The 20,645-nt window shown below is 45.7% G+C and overlaps 1 protein-coding gene across 3 annotated transcripts in view; it reads left to right on the forward strand.

Moving 5' to 3' along the window:
- The window catches only part of mcf2l2 (MCF.2 cell line derived transforming sequence-like 2), a 369,326-nt gene that overhangs the window by 342,200 nt on the left and 6,481 nt on the right, over positions 1-20,645 (forward strand). For 2 of the 3 annotated variants that reach the window (XM_055645377.1, XM_055645378.1), the window contains 4 exons: positions 1,227-1,307; positions 8,948-9,066; positions 15,176-15,288; positions 18,812-18,915. In XM_055645377.1, coding sequence (XP_055501352.1) covers positions 1,227-1,307; positions 8,948-9,066; positions 15,176-15,288; positions 18,812-18,915 — 417 coding nt within the window. The remainder of the gene's footprint in view (positions 1-1,226; positions 1,308-8,947; positions 9,067-15,175; positions 15,289-18,811; positions 18,916-20,645) is intronic. The other variant, XM_055645379.1, reaches the window with a different exon arrangement.

Below are 20,645 nucleotides of genomic sequence, written 5' to 3' on the forward strand. Positions count from 1 at the left end.
TCTGCCCTCCTTGACCTACAAATATCATTGTAATTAGCCTTGCCCTAATTAAGTACCTTACCCTAAGGGCCAGACCTGTCCCTATTCAAAACAACCTTAAAATTTATGAACCTTCACTCCATTGATGCTGCCTCGCCCGCTGAGTTTCTCCAGCACCTTTGTCTACTTATAACTTATATACTTAAAACTTATGGAGTTGTGATCACTGTCTCACCAACACCAGTCACCTGGCCAGGCTCATTTCTCAAAGAGGTCCAAAATAATCCCTCCTTGAGTCAGACTATCCACTTATTGTTTAAGGAGACTTTCTTGGATACAAACAAATTCTGCCCCGTCTTCTTGCCCTGAGTAAGTCCCAGTCAATATTGGGGATGTTAAAGTCACCCACTACAACAACTCTATTGTTCTAGTATTTTTCTGTAACCTGTCTTCATATCTGATCCCTTATCTCCCGCTGGCTATTGGGTGGCCTATAATAGAATCCCATTGGAGTAAGTGATCCTTGCTTATTTTTGAGCTTGACCTATAATGTGTCAGTAGACATGCCCTCCAGTATGTCCTCTCTGAGTATCGCCATGACACTCTCCCTGATCAGTAAAGCTCCACCTCTTTCACTTGAGTGTTGTAAGTGGATTATCATCATGAAAATAGGAGCCAATGACTCGTTTACATTATGATTTATAATACATTACTGCAGACTCCACGTAGATTTAGTTTTATAGTTTTATTTTTCCAACAAGAATGATTTCATGAGCTCCTTTGAACCGACATTTTAGTTCTTGCAAACTACAGATGCAGAGAAGTTATAAAATCTACTCCTCGTATTCTATTGGTTGACATATTCAAGAAACAGAAATACATAAAATGTATTGGCTTTAAACGTTAAGTACAATTCCATTCTGATATCTATGATCTGCTAAACTACATTCTCAAGTATTATAAAGTGATTTTCAGGACATGTAATAAATATGGTTTTCTGAATTGCTGGAGTGTATTCAACAATTAGCAGCTAATATCAAATTGTAAAATATGTATGTACTTTTTGAAACCTAAGCAGCTTTTAAAGGTGTGTAAAATTGGTTAACCACCATAGAATGCGTTGAATAAAATGTCAATTAATAATGTAACAGACATGCCTCATTATGCCAGTTTACCTATCACTGATGCTTTTACAGTAATCCATGATAAACAAAAGCCTTATAGCCTTAAATCTGCTCCTATTGCAGAGGCATTGTCCGATCCTTTCCTGAATACAACCAAACGTCACAGCACCACCAGCTACGTAACAAGATCTGCTTCCCAGACAGGTAAAGCAGGCCCAGAGCATAGCTGTCTGATTAGTCATTATTTTTCTAAATACCGCAACTGTTCATGTGGATCTGTTTCTGAAACTCATTATTTATTTTTCCTTGTGTAAAAAAGAACTGCAGATGCTAGTTTAAATCGAAGGTAGACACAAAATGCTGGAGTAACTCAGCGGGTCAGGCAGCATCTCTGGAGAGAAGGAATGGGTGACGTTTCGGGTCGAGACCCTTCTTCAGATTAATTTATTTTCCTTTTTTATTTTAAGCTTTGATTGTATACACTTACAAATGCACTAATGTTATAGGAATGAATATTATAGGAATAGTGCTGCTTGAATAACGGATGCACTGTAGTTTGCTAAAATGGAAAACAATGGTCACCACCTCCTTTCTCCACCGATGCAGTCAGTCTCAAAATGGCATGCGTTTGATGGACAAGGAAATGCCATGCCCTGCAGTTGGATATTTCCTGTCATTGGTGGCAATGCCTCCAGGCTTGAGCATGTCTTTCTACTCTTTATTTTGGCCATCTTATGAGTGTTGACCAAGAGAGACAAGAAGATGAGAATCTGTCAAGAAAGACTGTTTTCAATGTATTCCGATGCAGCCTATCCATTAGACTATTATTCAAGGGAAAAGCTCAACGCTGTTGGATACAACTTCATGGAAACATTGGCATTGGGTTGTTGGTCCTCTCGTTCAATGTTTCATTTAATAAACCTATCCCATCCATCAACATCACCAAGACAAAGGACTTCCACCAACGCCCTCCAGGCCAGCTGGCCAGATGGGTGGCTTTGGACTCAATGGAGCACGTTCCATATCTTGACACTTCTCTCAACTGACAGCCATCAATGACGAAGTCCAGCGTTCAGTCAACCAGTGCTACTATATACAAGTTGCAATAATTTGTCTTCAAAAACTGCGACCTATGTTAGTCAACAAAGGTTGCGGTGCATAGGGCTGTTGCATCAACTACCCTACTCAAATGCAGTGCCAACTGTGCTTGTGATAACCAGTGAATCTTAACCTGGGGCTATGAAGCCCACCAGTAAAGTGACGTCTACACCAAACACACCCACTATACGTGGATAGGGAGCCGCTGTGGGAATGGTGTACTTCTGTGATGTCAAGAGGAACTTCAGGGTTTCTTAACCTCACAAAGGGAGACAATTGTTGACATTACTAGATATGTTAAAATTGGATCTTTGCTAAGCCACTGGTTTAACCACTTCATGGTGTGAATCTACAGGAGTAGCATGTACCACATGTGCCCCATCAAGTGCACACCAAATAATTATTGTGGGGTTCCACATCAGGCCTGGGTCACAAATCTAAATAGTGAATGATCTCCCCCAGTTGTTTCAGATAGGGCACTGGGCCACCTATTTTGAGATGTGTTTGAAAATTGAGGTTGCAAGGGTACAGGATATGTTTTTTTGTTCTTGCCTTTGTGCTTTGCAGTGTAAATAAGACACATTTAATTTGTGCAAAACTTTTCTTGTAAACCACAAGGCCCATGAATAACAGGACATCAACCTAAGATGTCTACTCCAGTTTATTCACCACTCTTAGTAATCTCTCTAGATGTTCTGTAGAAAGCATCCTATCGATGCATCACAGCTTGGTTTGGCAACTTCCCTGACCAAGACCGCAAAATAAATTGTCAAGAGTTGCGAATACAGCTGTAGTCCATCACGCTGAGCAGGAGAATGGGGTTGAGAGGGAAAGATAGATCAGCAATGATTGAAAGATGGAGTAGACTCAATGGGCTGAATGGCCTAATTCTGCTTCTATGTCTTATGAATTTCTGAAAGCAGCCTTCCCCAACCCCCCACCCAATTGACTCCATCTACCCCACACTGCCTCAGAGAAAATAGCAAATATAATGAACTCTTTTCACTCTGGTCACTCATTTCCTCTTCTCTACTCTCTCGTCAGATGGTCAGATTATCAGATAAACTTGGGTGTGATCCTAATCTCCCAGCCTATCTCATTGCAAACCTATCTGCACTTCTGTAACTGTTACACTATAATGCTGCAACATTATATTCTGCACTCTAGCATGTTTCTCTTTGCATTCTCTGTTGTGCTTGTGTACAGCTTGAATGTACTCATGCATAGTATGATTTAACTGGATAGCATGCAGACAATGTTTTCCACTGTATCTAGGTGCACATGACAATAATAACCCAATGCCAAGATACTTGCAGAGCCTGACCTGAGTATTTTTATCTTTATATTTACTTCTTCTAACATGTAACCAGCGTCTGAAAAGATTGTGGCAGCCATGTGTTGCTGTCTGGTGTATCATCGATACAACTGTTGAACATTAACATACTTTAATTTATATGGAATTAATGGTATGGGCCAAATGGACATTGTGTCTGTTGGTTGCACTTGTACTCTAATCTCTACCTGGCTTCAGGTATATTCTCCAACCAATTTCTGACAATATTTAAAGTGAGTTGTTTCAATGCACTGAAGAAGGGTTTCAGCCCGAAAACGTTGCCTATTTCCTTCGCTCCATAGATGCTGCTGCACCCGCTGAGTTTCTCCAGCATTTTTGTGTGCCTTGTTTAAATGCACTGACTGCTGCAGAGTAGACTGATAACATCTGATGACCATTCGCAGGATACCTTAAAACTGCTTCCGTGGAGGGCATTTCAAAGAATATACCACACATTAATACTAAATGTTTTATCAGCAGACGTGATAAAAGCAGCAAAGTGTTAATGGTTTCACTATGCCTTATATGAAGTATGTTTTGCTGAATGTTTTGCTACTATGAATTCCTACTTTGGACAGAATAAGCTTCACATCGAGTTGTTGTGCCATGAAATATTTTCATTTTCAGCGGTTTATCTCTCGGATATCATCGTGCAGCCTATTTCATCAAATGGAAGCAATTTAATTTCATGGCATTCATTGCAAGCCGTATATTGATAAATAGGTCTCTATTATTATCATCATTATTAAACATTATTTCAGGCTCAAGGTCCAGACAAGGGACGGTATCTAAATTAAAATCAAATTACAGTGCATGTTGATTGTTAAACATTTCAGTTCTCGTGTTTTGGTCATATTTGGTTGTTACTACCTTGCTCCCACAAGCAATTTGCAGAACTCACTTGACATAACATTATATGCCAAGACATTCGACCACATAGCAAACCTTGCTTCAGACTCCACGTTGGAACTTTAAACCTAGCTTCAACATGAACAAGTTGGACACTGCCATAATGCTGATTGCTATAAATTGCATGAAATCGGTATTCAAAATAATGATTTGCTGCTTATTAGGGAGCCTTGCAATGGAACAGGATTATAAACATAACAGCATGGTGGCACAAAGGTGGATTTGCTGCCTCACAGAGCCATAGACCCGGGTTCGATCCTGACTACGGGTGCTTGTCTGTGCCGAGCTTGTACGTTCTCCCGTGACCGCGTGGTTTTCTCCGGGATCTCCGCTTTCCTCCCACACTCCAAAGATGTACAGGTTTGTAGGTGAATTGGCTTGGTATAATTGTAAATTGTCCCTAGTGTGTGTAGATAGTGTTAATGTGCGGGGATCAATGGTCGGCATCCACTCAGCGGGAAGAAGGTTCTATTTCCACACTCTATCTCTGAACTAAACAAAACAATGTGCATTTTGCACCACTAGGGGCGTTGCACTGGCAGCAGCCTCTACCTACAGCCTGTCTGTTATTTCAATCTTTTTTATTATTTTTAGTTAGTCTAAAGTGTTGTGTTGGGGGAAACTTTAACTTTTCTATGTGGGGGAGGGGGGCAGGGTAAGGGGGGAAACCGTTTCCCAGTCTCTTCCAGGCGGGGACGCGACTATTTCTCCGAGTCGCGTCCTCGCCCCCCACCTCGCGGCCTACCAGCTGGATCGGAGCGGCCTTTCCTGCCGGGGACCGGGAACCGGACCAGGGCTGCTACAGCGGCGGCGCAGCGCTGGAGTCACCGCGGAGCGGGCAATGCCCACCTGGGTCGCCGTTTGGAGCTCCGGAGCATTGGGCCGTTGCTCCAACATCGTGGAGCTCTGGTGCGGAGAGCTTCCAACGCGGGCGGCGCTGAACGGCATCGTGGAGTCCTGGGGCGCCTTGCAGAGGGCCGCCAGCAGCAGTCTCCACCCGGCGCGGCCTACGGACATTGGAAGCCGCAGACTCCGGTAGGAGGGGGCCGACTCTGTGTCCACGCCGCTGAGGACGTCCCGCAGCCCCGACGTCGGACTTTTAACACCCCGGCGAGCGGTCCTGGACATCGGGCCGCCCGTAGCGGCAACTGCGGAGGGCACGGGGAGGCCCTGACCACGGGGAATAATGGAGGAAGAGACTGACTTTGGTGCCTTCCCACACAGTGGGAAACTTTGATTCTGCTGTGTGGGGATGTTTTATGTCAAACCCTATAGTGTGTTGTGTCCTGTTGATTTTTATTGTATGGCTGTATGGAAATTCATTTCACTGTGCCATCAGGCACACGTGACAATTAAATCTATCTTGTATCTTGTATTAATGTGACATCTTTCATATTGTAATATAACACAGGCATTTTACAAGAGGATTATCTTCAAAATTAGTAACCAAGGAGATGTTAGGATAGGAGACCAAAATCTTTGTCAAACATTAAACCTATATAGGTGTGGCAGCAGAGTGTTAAATTACTAATTTGGAATTAAAATGCCTGGACTATTTAACCAGAGACTGGAGTTTAAAATCCCCACCATAGCAACTGGAGATTTTAATACAAGTAATTGAATAAATCTAAAATAAAATCCTAGCATTAGTAATGGTGATAATGAAAATTACCAGTCATTCACTAAATGTCTTTCCAGGTAGAAAATATGGTATTCCCAAAAGTCTGTGACTCCTAATCAACTTAACTCTTAACAGCAACTCTGAAACATTCTCGCAAGCCATGCTGATTAGGATATGCGTGGGAAGGAACTGCAGATGCTGGTTTAAACCGAAGATAGACACAAAAAGCTGGAGTAACTCAGCGGGACAGGCAGCATCTCTGGAGGGAAGGAATATGTGACATTTCTGGTCAAGACCCTTCCTCAGACTGAAGAAGAGTCTCTACCCGAAACGTCATATTGTAGCGGCACCTAGTGGTAGCTTGGGGCATCACGAACCCTTGCTATTGGCTGGCGCAGTCACGTGATCGCGGGTGTGTTTTTGCAGGGCGCTTAGTCAAGAGACGGCCACCCGGTTTCTGCCCTACCTGCAGCATCCTCCAACAATCGGTAAGTATGAGGGCATCAAGGCACTGCTGCTCCGCACCTTTGGGCTCAGCCGCCGCGATCGCGCCGCCCGCCTGCTCCACATGGACGGCCTCGGCGATCGGAAGCCGTCCGCGCTCATGATGGACGACCACCAACCCTGCCTGCTGTTCAAGCAGGCCTTCCTGGAGCAGATGCCCGATGACATCCGCCTGCCCCTCGCTGGGTCGGGCTTCGCCGACCCCCTGCAGTTAGCTGAGCGGTCCGACGAATTATGGCTCGCCAAGCAGCAGGACCACCAACGGTGGGGTGCCGAGGCCCGCCGATGCTGCAGGCCCTGCTCGTTTGCGGGAAATGCCTCAGCCGATCGTCAGTAGATGCTATCGCGATTGGCCAGAATCATCGCCTCTACATTCGGGACGGCTGTTCCGGACTTTGTTTCCTCGTGGACTCTGTGGCCACCGTGAGCATCCTCCCCCCGACTGGACTGGACACCCGTGCCAGTAAGTGAAGTCCCGTCCTGACCGCTATCAACAGTAGCACCATCCACACGTACAGCACGAGGACTCTTTCCCTCTTTCCCTCATTTTCATCTCCCGCCCGACGTGGCCCAACCGTTGCTGGGCGCCGATTTCCTCCAGGCATTTTCACCACTGGTGGACGTGTGGGGCAGGTGCCTCATTCCACCGTTGTGCCCCAGGCCCGTGACCCTGCGGCCCGCAGAACCTCCCAGCCCGCAGCTGAGCTCGGTGGCCAATGGAGATGCCCTTATGCCTCCCAGCTCGCTGAGTTCCTGGCGTTTCTCACTCCCGTTTTTGTGCGACCGCCCTTAAGCAAGGGGTGGTGCACCATATTCCTACACGCGGGCCCCCCACTGCATGCAAGAGCACACAGGCTCCCGCCTGACAAGCTGCGATTGCTATGGAGGAGTTCCGCCAGATGGAGTATATGGGTATCGTGTGGCGCTCTGATACCCCGTGGCTGCGTTCAATGGTGCGAAGGAGGCATTGGCCAAAGCCACCCTACTGGTATACCCGAGGGCGGCTGCCTCGGCTGCCCTCATAGTGGACACCTCTGATACGGCTGTCGGAGGGGTGCTCGAACAGCTCGTCGATGGCCGCTGGTCTTTTTTAGCCGTCATCTGCGACCCGCGGAGCGCAGCTACAGCGCCTTCGACCGGGAGCTCCTCGCCCTGTACCTTGTCGTACGGCATTTTCGGTATTTTCTGCAGGGCAGGCCTTTCACGGCCTTCACGAATCACAAGCCCCTGACGTTTGCTTTGGCCAAGATGTCCGACCCCTGGTCTGCCCGGCAGCAGCGGCACCTGGCGTTCGTGTCCGAATTCAGCATGGACATTCAGCATGTGGCTGGCAAGCTCAACCTGGCTGCTGATGCTCTGTCTCACCCTGCCCTCCCGGCTGTGGTGGCCGTGGACCCCGACGTGGTTTAAGCGGGGCTCGCCGAAGCACAACACGCATGTGGCCAGATGGACAGTTACAGGACGGCCGCCTCTGGGTTGAGGTTGGCGACGTCCCTTTCAGCTCCGCAAGGGTGTCAGCCCTCCGTGATGTATCCACCGGGAGACCACGCTCTACTGTTCCCGTGGGTGGGCGGCGCCGGGTTTTCAACGCCATCCATTGCCAGGCCCATCCTTCCATCTGGGCGACTGGTGGTGGAAAAATTTGTCTGGCAAGGCCTCCATAAGCAGGTTGTGGCTTGGGACAGAGCCTGCATCCCCTGCCAGGTCCAGCGACATGTGCGGCACAGTACAAGATTTTGTGGTTCCCTCTGGTCGTTTCAGGCACATCCACGTAGATTTGTTGGGTCCACTGCCGCCATCTCACGGTGCCATGCATCTACTCACCATCGTGGATCTGGGGGGGTGGGGGTTGGGTCCTGTAGCGACACCTAGTGGTAGCTCTGGGCATAACAAACCCTCGCTATTGGCTGGCGCGGTCACGTGATCGCGGGAGTGTTTTCGCGGGTTTTCGTATAGCATTCAAGGTCCACCCTGTTAGAAGGAGCTTCGTATTTTTGGCTGTTCTAAATGCTGTTGAGTAAATCACTTTATAATCGTTTAAAATAAAGAATCTTACTTTACTCATTCAACTCGACTCGCCAAAGTATATTCCTTCTCTCCAGAGATGCTGCCGGTCCTGCTGAGTTACTCCAGCTTTATGTGTCTATCTTCTGATTAGGACGGGGATTAATTGTTGGCCCAGCTCATGGTACCAGTATCCTATTCATGAGTACATGAGGCAAAACTTGACATCCATCGAAGGAGAGGAGAGAGAGAGAGAAATGTGTGATCTGACTGTGCCTGAAATGACAAGTTGGTAAAAGAGTATTTACATTAAAGATGTTCCAAGCAAGTCATTATTGACTAACAGGACGTTTGGATATGTTTTTGTAATTTTAGGTTGGCCATATAAACCAATCCCATCATTAGACACTTCGGAGGATTTTGAAACTATTCCTTCAAGTATGGATGAGCTTTCAAACTCCTCAGACATGGATGAAGAAATATCGAATAAAACGGTAAGAATATTTCTATTTCAACGGGCGGCAAGGTTGGATAATCTCCCTATTGTGACATTTTACAGAAAATGTCATTGTTTATGACTTGTTCTTGAATGATACTTGTTAGCAGTGAAGTAATCCACTTTTTTGAATAGGACAATGCACAAGGTCAAGGTCAACCTGAGATCCAATCTGAGAGCAATGCCTAAGGGAACATATGCACAATAACAATGGAGTTCATTCAACAATCAGGTCCAGGAATTCCACAGAGATTTCTAGTTGTGCGGTTATTTTGGCAAGAACCTGCGGCTGAACTAGATTGCCAACACTATTTGTAAATCAAACAATCTGCTGTTGCAAAGGCTATCCGTGCATTTTCTCATTTCCAGACTATGGATATAGAGAACATTGAAGCATAGGGACTCCTAGGAATATACAGTAGGAGGGAATTAATGGTTGGAGTCAGAGGACATAGGTGCGGTATTAAACAAGTACTTAGCATCTGTGTTCACTGAGGTGATAGTGAGATCAGTGTGGGGAATTATATTATGCTAAGGCAGGGGAAGGAAGTGGTGTTGGTGTCGTTGAAGCGATGAACCCCCAGGACCTGATGGAATCTATTCCAGTTTATCGAGAGGAAATCACAGGGGCCTTGAAGAACTTGGTATCTTCTCTAGCAACGGGTGAAGTCACGGAGCATTGGAGAGTAGCCAACATTTTTCCTCTGTTTAAGGGAATAGTTCAATAGGGCTTTATTTATCACATATACAACTGCACAGTATCATTCATTTTGTATACATTACAAATCCGTGCGCCGCCCTTTTTTGATGCCATTATTCAGTCCAGTCAGCCCACGTGCTCTATGTACTGGAGCAGATCCCGCAAACCAACATCCCTCTCCTCTCCTGGCCATCTTTGTATCACGGAGGTACCTCCTGCTGCATACCTAAAGGCGCTGGAGGCATTACCCCGGTTCACCCTTGTTCCTCTCGTTCGACTTCTCCAGCTCCCTTCCAGTTACGCCGACCAGCGAGCCTGCACGAGGGTTCCCGACGCCGCTGACCTACGCGCAGCAGAGGAAATCCAAACAAATTCTAGGCCAGTAATCCCCACGTGAGTGGTAGGGAAACTATTGGAGAGGATTCTGCAGGATAAGATGTACTAGCATCGGAAAGAGAGTGGGGTGATTTGGCACAGACAGCATAGCTCGGTCCGCAGCAGGTCATGTCTCACGAACTTGATTAAGATGTTTGAGAAGATGATGAAGGTGATGGATGAGGGTAGGAGAGTGGGTTTTGTCTATGTAGAGTTTTATACGGCATTTGAAATAGTCCCTTGAGAAGATAATGCATGGAATACATAGTGACTTGGTTGCATGGATTCAGAATAGCTTACTCATAGAATTATTCTGGCTGGAGGTCCATGACCAGTGCAGTTCTGAAAGGATCTGTGTTTGGACCTTTTTATTATCTATTGATCTATCGGTCTATCGCACTTTGTGTTTTACATTTACGATCAATTGATCAATAGATCGATCGATCGTAAATGTAAAACACAAAGTGCTGGCGGAACTCTGAGCGTCAGGCAGCACCTGTGGAGGGAATAGACAGGCAGCACTTATGATCCAGATCCTTCTTCAGACTGATTGTAATAAGGGGAGAAAGCTGGAAAAGAGAGGTGGGGGTGGAACAAAACCTACCAATTGATATATGTATACAGGTGAGGGGGGTTTGATTGGTAGAGTCATACAGTATGAGAACAGACCCTTCGGCCCAACTTTGCCACACATAGAAACATTGAAAATAGGTGTAGGAGTAGGCCATTCGGCCCTTCGAGCCAGCACCGCCATTAAATATGATCATGGCTGATCATCCAAAATCAGTCCCCTGTTCCTGCTTTTTCCCCCATATCCTTTGATTCCTTTAGCCCCAAGAGCTAAATCTAATTCTCTTGTAAACATCCAGTGAATTGGCCTCCACTGCCTTCTGTGGCAGAGAATTCCACAAATTCACAACTCTCTAGCTGAAAAGGTTTTTCCTCATCTCAGTCCTAAATGGCCTACCCCTTATTCTTAAACTGTGACCCCCCCCCCCGCAACATCGGGAACATTGGACTCCCCCAACATTGGGAACATTTTTCCTGCATCTGCCCTGTCCAATCATCTAAGAAATGTATTTGCTTCTTTCAGATTCCCTCTCATCCTTCTAAATTCCAGTGAATACAAGCCCAGTCGACCTATTCTTTCATCATACGCCAGTCCTGCCATCCCGGGAATTAACCTGGTGAACTTACGCTGCACTCGTTCAAGAGTAATAATGTCCTTCCTCAAATTAGGGGACTAAAACTGCACACAATACTCCAGGTGTGGTCTCACCAAGGCCCTGTACAACTGCAGTAGGACCTTCTTCCTCCTAAACTCAAACCCTCTTGCAATGAAGGCCAGCATGCCATTAGCTTTCTTCACTGTCTGCTGTACCTGCATGCTTACATTCAGTGACTGATGCACAAGCACATGCAGGTCTTGTTGCACCTCCCCTTCCCCTAATCCGACACCATTCAGATAATAATCTGCCTTCCTTTTCTTGACACCAAAGTGGATAACCTCACATTTATCCACATTATACTGCATCTGCCATGCATCTGCCCACTCACCCAACCTGTCCAAGTCACCCTGCAGCCTCGTAGCATCCTCATCGCAGTTCACACTGCCACCCAGCTTTGTGTCATCCGCAAACTTGGAGATGTTACAATTTAATTTATTTGTCTAAATCGTTGACATACATTGTAAATAACTGGGGTCCCAGCACTGCGTCTTGCGGCACCCCACTAGTCACTGCCTGCCATTCTGAAAAGAACCTGTTAATTCCAACTCTTTGCTTCCTGTCTGCTAACCGATGTTGGGAGAGTCCAAAACCAGGGAGCACAGTTTAAGAATAAGGAGTAAGCCATTTAGAACGGAGATGAGGAACCACTTTTTCACATAGAGAGTTGTTAGTCTGTTGAATTCTCTGCCTCTACCCCAGGTAGGTGGAGGCCGGTTCTCAGGATACTTTCAAGAGAGAGCTAGGCTCTTAAAGATAGTGGAGTCAGGGGATATGGGGAGAAGGCAGGAATAGGTTACTGATTGTGGATGATCAGCCATGATCACATTGAATGGTGGTGCTAGCTTGAAGGGCTGAGTGGCCTACTCCTGCACCTATTGTCTATCTATCTATAAACAGTTCTCTATCCATATCCATACCCTACCATAGCCAGTCCCGGGCACACGAGGGATCTGGGAACTGCAGAAAACGAATTGGAAAAACACGTGAAAACTAATGCGAAAAACAGCATCAAGTCACACTATGGTGATGGATGTGGCCCGCCATCCACTCACAGACTCCTGGCCCCTATGCAGAACAAGGTTGCCGACTCCTGCCTTTAACCTTCGTCATGTGGTTCTTAACTTCCCCTACTCTGGGTAAAACACTGCATTTATCCCATCTATTGCTCTCAGGATCTTGTACACCTCTAAGATCACCCTTCATCCTCCAAGGAATAAAGTTCTAGTCTGCTCAACCTCTCAGGCCCTTGAGTCCTGGCAACATCCTTGTAAATCTCTTCTGTACCCTCTCCAGCTTAATAACATACCTATAACAGGGTGATCAAAGCTGACACAATACTGTCAGTATTTCCACCAACTTGTATCACTGCACCACCGCCTCCCAACAAATGGTGTATTCAATATTAATACCATTGCCCTGTAACGGGTGTTACATCTTCTGCACTTGCAGGGGAAAGAACCTGGCAGGAGATGAGTGAATCAAGGAGTTGCAAAGGGAGTTGTTTCTATGGAAAGTAGAAAAGTAGACTAGTGGGATCATATTGAAGGTGGCAGAAATGTCGGAGAATGATGTGTTGACTGGGGAAGTTGGTGGGGTGAGAAGTGAGGACCGGGGAGAACCAAAGGGACTCTATCCTTCTTACATCTGAGGGGATGGGGAGCAAGAGCAGAATTGCAGCACACAGAGAAGACACGGGTGAGGGACCCACCCACAACAGCAGGGGGGAAAACCACATTTACCGATGCAATAGGACATCTCGGATATCCAGGAGTGGAAAGCCTCATCTTTGTGTTCCAGCATTTGCTGTTCCTTGAGCCTGAACATAAATGTAGGTGGGTTTTTAGTAAGTTTGTAGACGACACCAAAATTGGTGACGTTGCAGACAGTGAGGAAAGCTGTCAAAGAACACAGTGGGATATAGATAAACAACAGGAATTGGCGGAGATATGGCACATGGAGTTTGATCCTAGCAAGTGTGAGGTGTTACCCTTTGGGAGGTTGAATGTCAGGGGAAAATATGCAGTTAATGACAAGATCTTTAAAAGCATTGATGTGCAGAGGGATCTTGGAATCCAAATCCATAGGTCCGTAAAATGGCAAAACAAGTAGATAGAGTCGTAAAGAACGCATATGGTCACTTGCCTTCATTGGTCAGGATGTCATGTTCTGTTTTTTAAGACTTTGGCCAGGCCACATTTGGAGTATTGTATGGATTTTTGGTCATTCCATTACATGATAGATGTGGAGGATTTGGATAGAATGCTCAACAGTTTCACCAGAATGCTGCTTGGATCAGAGGGCATTAGGTACAAGCTGAGGTTGGATAAAATTAAATTGTTTTCTCTGGAGCATAGGATGCTGAGGGGAAGACCTGATGGAAGTCTATAAATTTAGGAGAGGCATAGAAATGGTAGACCATCAAAACCTTATTCTCACGATGAAAAATGTCAAAGAATAGAGCACATAGCTTTAAGGTGAAAGTTTCAACATTGATTTGATTCAATTTATTTTCATTGTGCAGAGTACAAGTACAGAGACAACTAAATGCTTTTTCACCATACAGCCATATGAATAAAAAAAAATAAGAACATTATTTTTAGAACGCAATAGTCTACAACATAAACACCCCCACAGCGGTATCAAAGTTTCCCACTGTGAGGGAAGGCCCAGTGCCGTCAAATGCTCAAAGGACGGGTCAAAGGACATGTGGTGTAGGAAGGAACTGCAGATGCTGGGTTAAACCGAAGATAGACGCAAAAAGCTGGATTAACTCAGCAGGACAGGCAGCATCTGTGGAGAGAAAGAATGGGTTACGTTTCAGGTCAAGACCTTCATGTTCTTGTGCTACACTGTGCTGTATTCATTATGCTCCTTTAAAATATCTGTGCTACTGATTAGTTACGATGTTTCGGGGAGAGAAACAATGGAAGTGAGAATGGTGTTTATTGTGAAGGTTTCTGAAAGCACTGAATCTAAAACTACCAGTCGGCGTAGTATAAGCTTCCAAATGTTCTGAGGCAAATGTGAAGGTATGCTACATATTTCTACAACTGAAATGTCCTAATAGGTGATTTGTGAGCTAATTGTTCCAAAGTCTTTTGATTCAGAGCCACATAGAATTATAGACCATACGTGATAAACTGCATTCCATGAAATTACTTGTTCTGTTTGCATATTTTAAGGCACAGCACAGTGTTGTTTTTCCGTCGTCCACGAAACCTGATTGCAACATAAAGCCAACTGTTTATTACTGTCGTTACCCTGAATAGTTTGTTTATTGTGAAGGGAAATGCGATTCCTCCTAATGGATAAATCAGACCAATTCATAACGAGTTGGTCTCCATTCATCATTTTTTTGGAATCATATGGTGCAACACAATTTCAGGACTGGACGAGGGTTGGTCAAGATTATAAATAATGATCTCCTTTTTTTATTTTATTTTCTTTTTTCTATTTTCTCTTTCTCAACTTTCTGCATTTACTCATTTTCTTTCTTCACACACTATATATATTCACATCTTTCTATCCTTTCCTATCTAACTTCTTTTTCTTATTCTAATCTTTTTTCAATGTAACAAAAAAAAAAGTTGTACATAAAATGTATTATGAAAATATATATTAGGCACTTTAGTGCCATATGATTGTACTTACTTCTAATAAAAATAAAAAAAAAAAAAAAAAAAAAAAATTAAATCACAATCTATCTTCATTGTGTATTAACTCGCACCAACCACGTTAACTTTTGAATCCAACAGTCCAGATTCGACTTGGCTGTTTACGCTTCGCACGTTTGTTTGTTTCAGACTCCAAGTCTGTTCCGTGTAGAGGGCATTTGTGAATCTAATTCCATTGAGGAGCTGGCAGTACAGAATGGCGAAGTGGTTGAGATGCTCGAAGAGGGAGAAGAGGGACAGTGGTGAGTTCAATCATAAGTAAGGGGTGGAAAATATAGCTGGCAGCAGAACATTCCAGTGCCTGCAGATGTTGAGGTGCTTGCGGATGGGTTATGCATACTGGCCCTCCAGTCTCTTGAGTTTGAAGGTTTGGTCTCATTGAACCCTACAAAATCATTTTCAGGGTTTTACAGGCTGGATGTACTGCTAATATTTCCCCCAGCGGAGCTATTTGGAACCAGGGATCATAGTCTGAGAGTAATGCCCCTGTCCCACTTAGGAAACCTGAACGGAAACCTCGGGAGACTTTACGCCCCACCCAAGGTTTCCGTGCGGTTCCCGGAGGTTGCAGGTGGTTACCGGAGGTTGCAGGTAGTGGAAGCAGGTAGGGAGACTGACAAAAACCTCCGGGAACCTCCGGGAACCGCATGGAAATCTTGGGTGGGGCGCAAAGTCTCCAGAGGTTTCCGTTCAGGTTTCCTAAGTGGGACAGGGGCATAAGGGTTCAGTCAGTCAGGACAGAATTTAAAATTAATATCTACCCACAGAGGGTGATGGATCATTGGAATTCCCTACCCGAGAGAAACATGTGACTCAACGGGACAGGCAGCATCTCGGGATAGAAGGACTGGGTGACGTTTTGGGTCAAGGCCCTTCTTCAGACCTTCAGAAGGGTCTCGACCCGAAACGTCACTCATTCCTTGTATCCAGAGATGCTGCCTGTCCCGCTGAGTTACTTCAGCAGGTTACGTCTATCTTCAATGCAAACCAGCATTTGTAGTTCCTTCTTCCACATGGAGGCTCAGTTGCTGAATATGGTCAAGGCAGAGACTGTATATGTTAAGGCGAAACGAGGAATATGTAATTCGTGCAGAAACATGGCACACGGGTAAAAGATTTAATGAATGGCTGAACAGACACAGGGGGCTGAATGTATTTTTCCTGCTTCTCTTTCTTACAGACTTATATTCCTCAGAAATTGCAATCATCTAGCACTCCATAGTTGCCTTGTGTAGATTTATGCAGGCATAGTGTAGAAGTAGATCGTACTGGCTAATGCTACAATATACTTACAGCAGCACAAGTTAGCACAATTAGAAATCAAATTTGGTAGCAGCTGGCACTTTCCTGCATTAAATCATATCAGGCTCTGGTCATAGAAACATAGAAACATAGAAAATAGGTGCAGGAAGAAGCCATTCGGCCCTTCGAGCTAGCACCGCCATTCATTATGATCATGGTTGATTGTCCTCTATCAATAACCCGTGCCTGCCTTCCCCCCATATCCCTTGACTCCACTAGCCCCTAGAGCTCTATCTAACTCTCTCTTAAATCCATCCATTGAATTGGCCTCCATTGCCCTCTGTGGCAGGGAATTCCATAAATTCACAACTCTCTGGGTGAAAGTTTTTTCTCACCTCAGTCTTAAATGACCTCCCCTTTATTCTAAGACTGTGGCCCCTGGTTCTGGACTCGCCCCACATTGGGAACATTTTTCCTGCATCTAGCCTGTCCAGTCCTTTTATAATGTTACATGTTTCTATAAGATTCCCCCTCATCCTTCTAAACTCCAGTGAATACAAGCCTAGTCCTTAAAATCCCTCCCATACTAAGCCACGACACTGCTCCAGGCATTGTGCCTTGATGTATTTTGCAAATAGCAAACAGACGGCGACCAATAGCATGAAGGGTGGGGATGGAGTGGATGTGGCAATTGTACACTCTCTACCCAAGCAGTCCGGGACAACGAGAAGGAGATCTTAATGGAAGGGGTGGAGAGGTGAGAAGAGGTCAGAGAGGCTTCTCAGCATCACGTTGAAGAGCAGCAGGTAGAAGATTGTCACTGACCCATCCTCACCAACTGACACATCCAGAACATTGTAGTTATGCCAAATGAAATGATTCACCAGTTATGTCATGTGCGTAACACTGGAACTGCAAATCCCATGTGCTGCAGGTGACTCCAATGATTGTAGCTCCTCCACAAACCCATGGTCAGAGAGTTTGACAGCATGGAAACAGGTCCCTTAGCCCACCTTGTCCATACTGACCAAGTTGGGCCAAATATGGGCAACAAGGACCAGGCCAGAATGGCCCATATTTGGCCCATATCCCTCTCAGCCCTATTTGTCCATAAATCTGTTCAAATGTCTATTGAAAGTAGTAATTGCATTTGCTTCTATAGCTTCCTCTGGCAGCTCATTCCAAACACCCTCTGGGTGAAAAGGTTGCCCCTGAGGTCCTTGTTAAATCTCACATGCTCAAACTTATGCCCTCTAGTTTTAGAACCCTCGACTCTACCGTGCCTAATCACGTTTGGTTTTACCATCACTAATCCCCTCTCACTGTCAACATCCTGCAGTACACCAGTGACTGGATCGCGTCTAGAAACATAAACATAGAAAATAGGTGCAGGAGTAGGCCATTCGGCCCTTCGAGCCTGCACCGCCATTCAATATGATCATGGCTGATCATCCAACTCAGTATCCCGTACCTGCCTTCTCTCCATACCCCCTGATCCCTTTAGCCACAAGGGCCACATCTAACTCCCTCTTAAATATAGCCAATGAACTGGCCTCAACTACCCTCTGTGGCAGAGAGTTCCAGAGATTCACCACTCTCTGTGTGAGAAAAGTTCTTCTCATCTCGGTTTTAAAGGATTTCCCCCTTATCCTTAAGCTGTGACCCCTTGTCTTGACCCCTTGACCCCTGGACTTCCCTAACATCGGGAACAATCTTCCTGCATCTAGCCTGTCCAACCCCTTAAGAATTTTGTAAGTTTCTATAAGATCCCCTCTCAATCTCCTAAATTCTAGAGAGTATAAACCAAGTCTATCCAGTCTTTCTTCATAAGACAGTCCTGACATCCCAGGAATCAGTCTGGTGAACCGTCTCTGCATTCCCTCTATGGCAATAATGTCCTTCCTCAGATTTGGAGACCAAAACTGTACGCAATACTCCAGGTGTGGTCTCACCAAGACCCTGTACAACTGCAGTAGAAACTCCCTGCTCCTATACTCAAATCCTCTTGCTATGAAAGCCAACATACCATTCGCTTTCTTTACTGCCTGCTGCACCTGCATGCCTACCTACAATGACTGGTGTACCATGACACCCAGGTCTCACTGCATCTCCCCTTTTCCTAGTCGGCCACCATTTAGATAATTGGCTATAAACACATTGGCTATAAACGCACCTTCGATCAGTCTGAAGAAGGGTCTGACCCAAAACACCATCTGCCCATTCCTTCCACAGATGTCGGCTGACCCATTTGAGTTTCTCCAGAAGTATATTTTTGCTTAAAACTATATACTTTGTCTCAAACCTTGCATACAATATCTGGGTCTGCATATTTCCAAGTATATTGTAGCAACTATCTCCGTGTTTGATGTCTGAAGAAGGGTCTCGACCCGAAACATCACCCACTCCTTCTCTCCAGAGATGCTGCCTGTCCCGCTGAGTTACTCCTGCATTTTGTGTCTACCTTCGATGTAAACCAGCACCTGCAGTTCTTTCCTACATATCTCTGTGTTTTGTGTGTTTCAGTCAAGTAAGAAGCCTGGTAACCTATCAAGCAGGATGGATTCCTTCCACCCTTCTCCAACCAGTTGGCTCCGAACTAAACCCGGATGAGGCTGATAACAATTCAGGTCAGAAGCAGAATTCTTGTATACCTTATTAGTGAGATCATGTTTTCACACTGCAGTACATTTTTAGGGAGTTGACAATTTAATTTAATTCATAACCAAATGTAGTGTGAAAATAATTATTTTTATATAGTTTAGCATTATTGTGACCAACCACGTTACAATATGCTGACTTTGTCTTTGTGTTTTTGGATTATTTTAACGCTTCTATATTAAAAACTAGACCAAGAGGGGACCCGTTGGGTCTGCTCCCCCAACGCACCCGTCCCCTACCTGTGGCCCCCACGGGAGGTGTGGGGGGCAGAGAGGGAGTGGGAGGGGGGTAGAGTTTGAGGGACGGCGTTGTCACAGGGGAGGGCTGGTTCCCGAATGCAATACTCCCTCGCTCCCCACTCCCGGCTCCCGGCTGGTGGCTGGCAGGTCGCGGCACCCAGCTCCCGGCTCCAGGCTGCAGGCTCCAGGCAGCTGGGCCTGAGTACGGGGGGGGAGGGAGTGGTCTGGGGGGGTGATGTCACTCGCAGTGCGAGCAAGAAGCCAGAGGCTTTTTTCAAAGTCTTTTCAGATTTTTCATTAATAACTGGAGAAATAAAGCATGAATTTTTCAGATAAGGCAGATTTTGGAGTTACGGAAAAAATCTATGGCGGAATATGTAAAAATGTTACCATTAGCACGTCATTTTTTCAAGAAGATGTGATTATACACACACAAACACACACATCCACATACAAGACAAAGTTTCAATAGTTACTAGACCAAGTGCAGACCCGTTGGGTCTGTTCCCGCGATGTGCGGTTGCCTGACGTCATTGCGTAATGCCACGCGCTAGGCGTACGCTGTCAAGACGCTGCGTACAATGTCAAGACGCCGCGTACGATGTCAAGATGCTGTGTACGACGTCAAGACGCTGCGTACGCCTTCAATGCCCCTGCGGGCCGACATTTTCGGAGAGTGCAAGCCCGTGGGGATGGCAAAAAGCAGCCGATCTGTGCCTTCCACCAGCGTGACAGAGCTGGGGGGGGGGGGGGGGGGGGGGGGGGAGTGGAGGAGAGCCGGGCGGCAGCAGCGAAAATCGCTAAGCGAAATGTGAAAAATGTCGGCGATTTTGGAGGAGAGCCGTTATGGTGGCTGGCCAGCAGTAGGCAAAAAAATGAGTGAGTGGGGGCCAGCAGGAGGTGAAAAAATGAGTGGGAGGGGGGGGGGAGGGTTTTATTAAAAATTTGTGAATGTAAAAGTGAAATCGCTAACGAAATGGAAAAAATCTCGGAGTTTTTGCCAGTGGTTTTAGCGGACCAAGGAATCAAAGGCCAAATCTCTCACACACACACACACACACACACACACACACACACACACACACACACACACACACACACACACACACACACACACACACACACACACACACACACACACACACACACACACACACACACACACACACACACACACAAAGTTTTAAAAGTATATGGATATATGATAGATAAAAATTCTAGGCTGGAAACTTCATTTGTAAATGCTCTGAAGTTGGAGCATAAACCACAGGACAGACTCCAAGCTTTGTTTACTGATTGAGTATTGTGATTGCACTGGTTAGTCCATAGATGGGCTACATCTTCTTCTTCTTTCGTGTGGCCTGCACAGCCTAAAGTTGTTGGACAACTTGTTCCATTTGATCTTCCGTTTGTGCACGTCGAGTTGATTGCATTAGTCGAAACAGGGGGGACCACGTGAA

Source organism: Leucoraja erinacea, chromosome 14, assembly GCF_028641065.1.
Source record: "Leucoraja erinacea ecotype New England chromosome 14, Leri_hhj_1, whole genome shotgun sequence".
Taxonomy (NCBI): Eukaryota; Metazoa; Chordata; class Chondrichthyes; order Rajiformes; family Rajidae; genus Leucoraja; species Leucoraja erinaceus.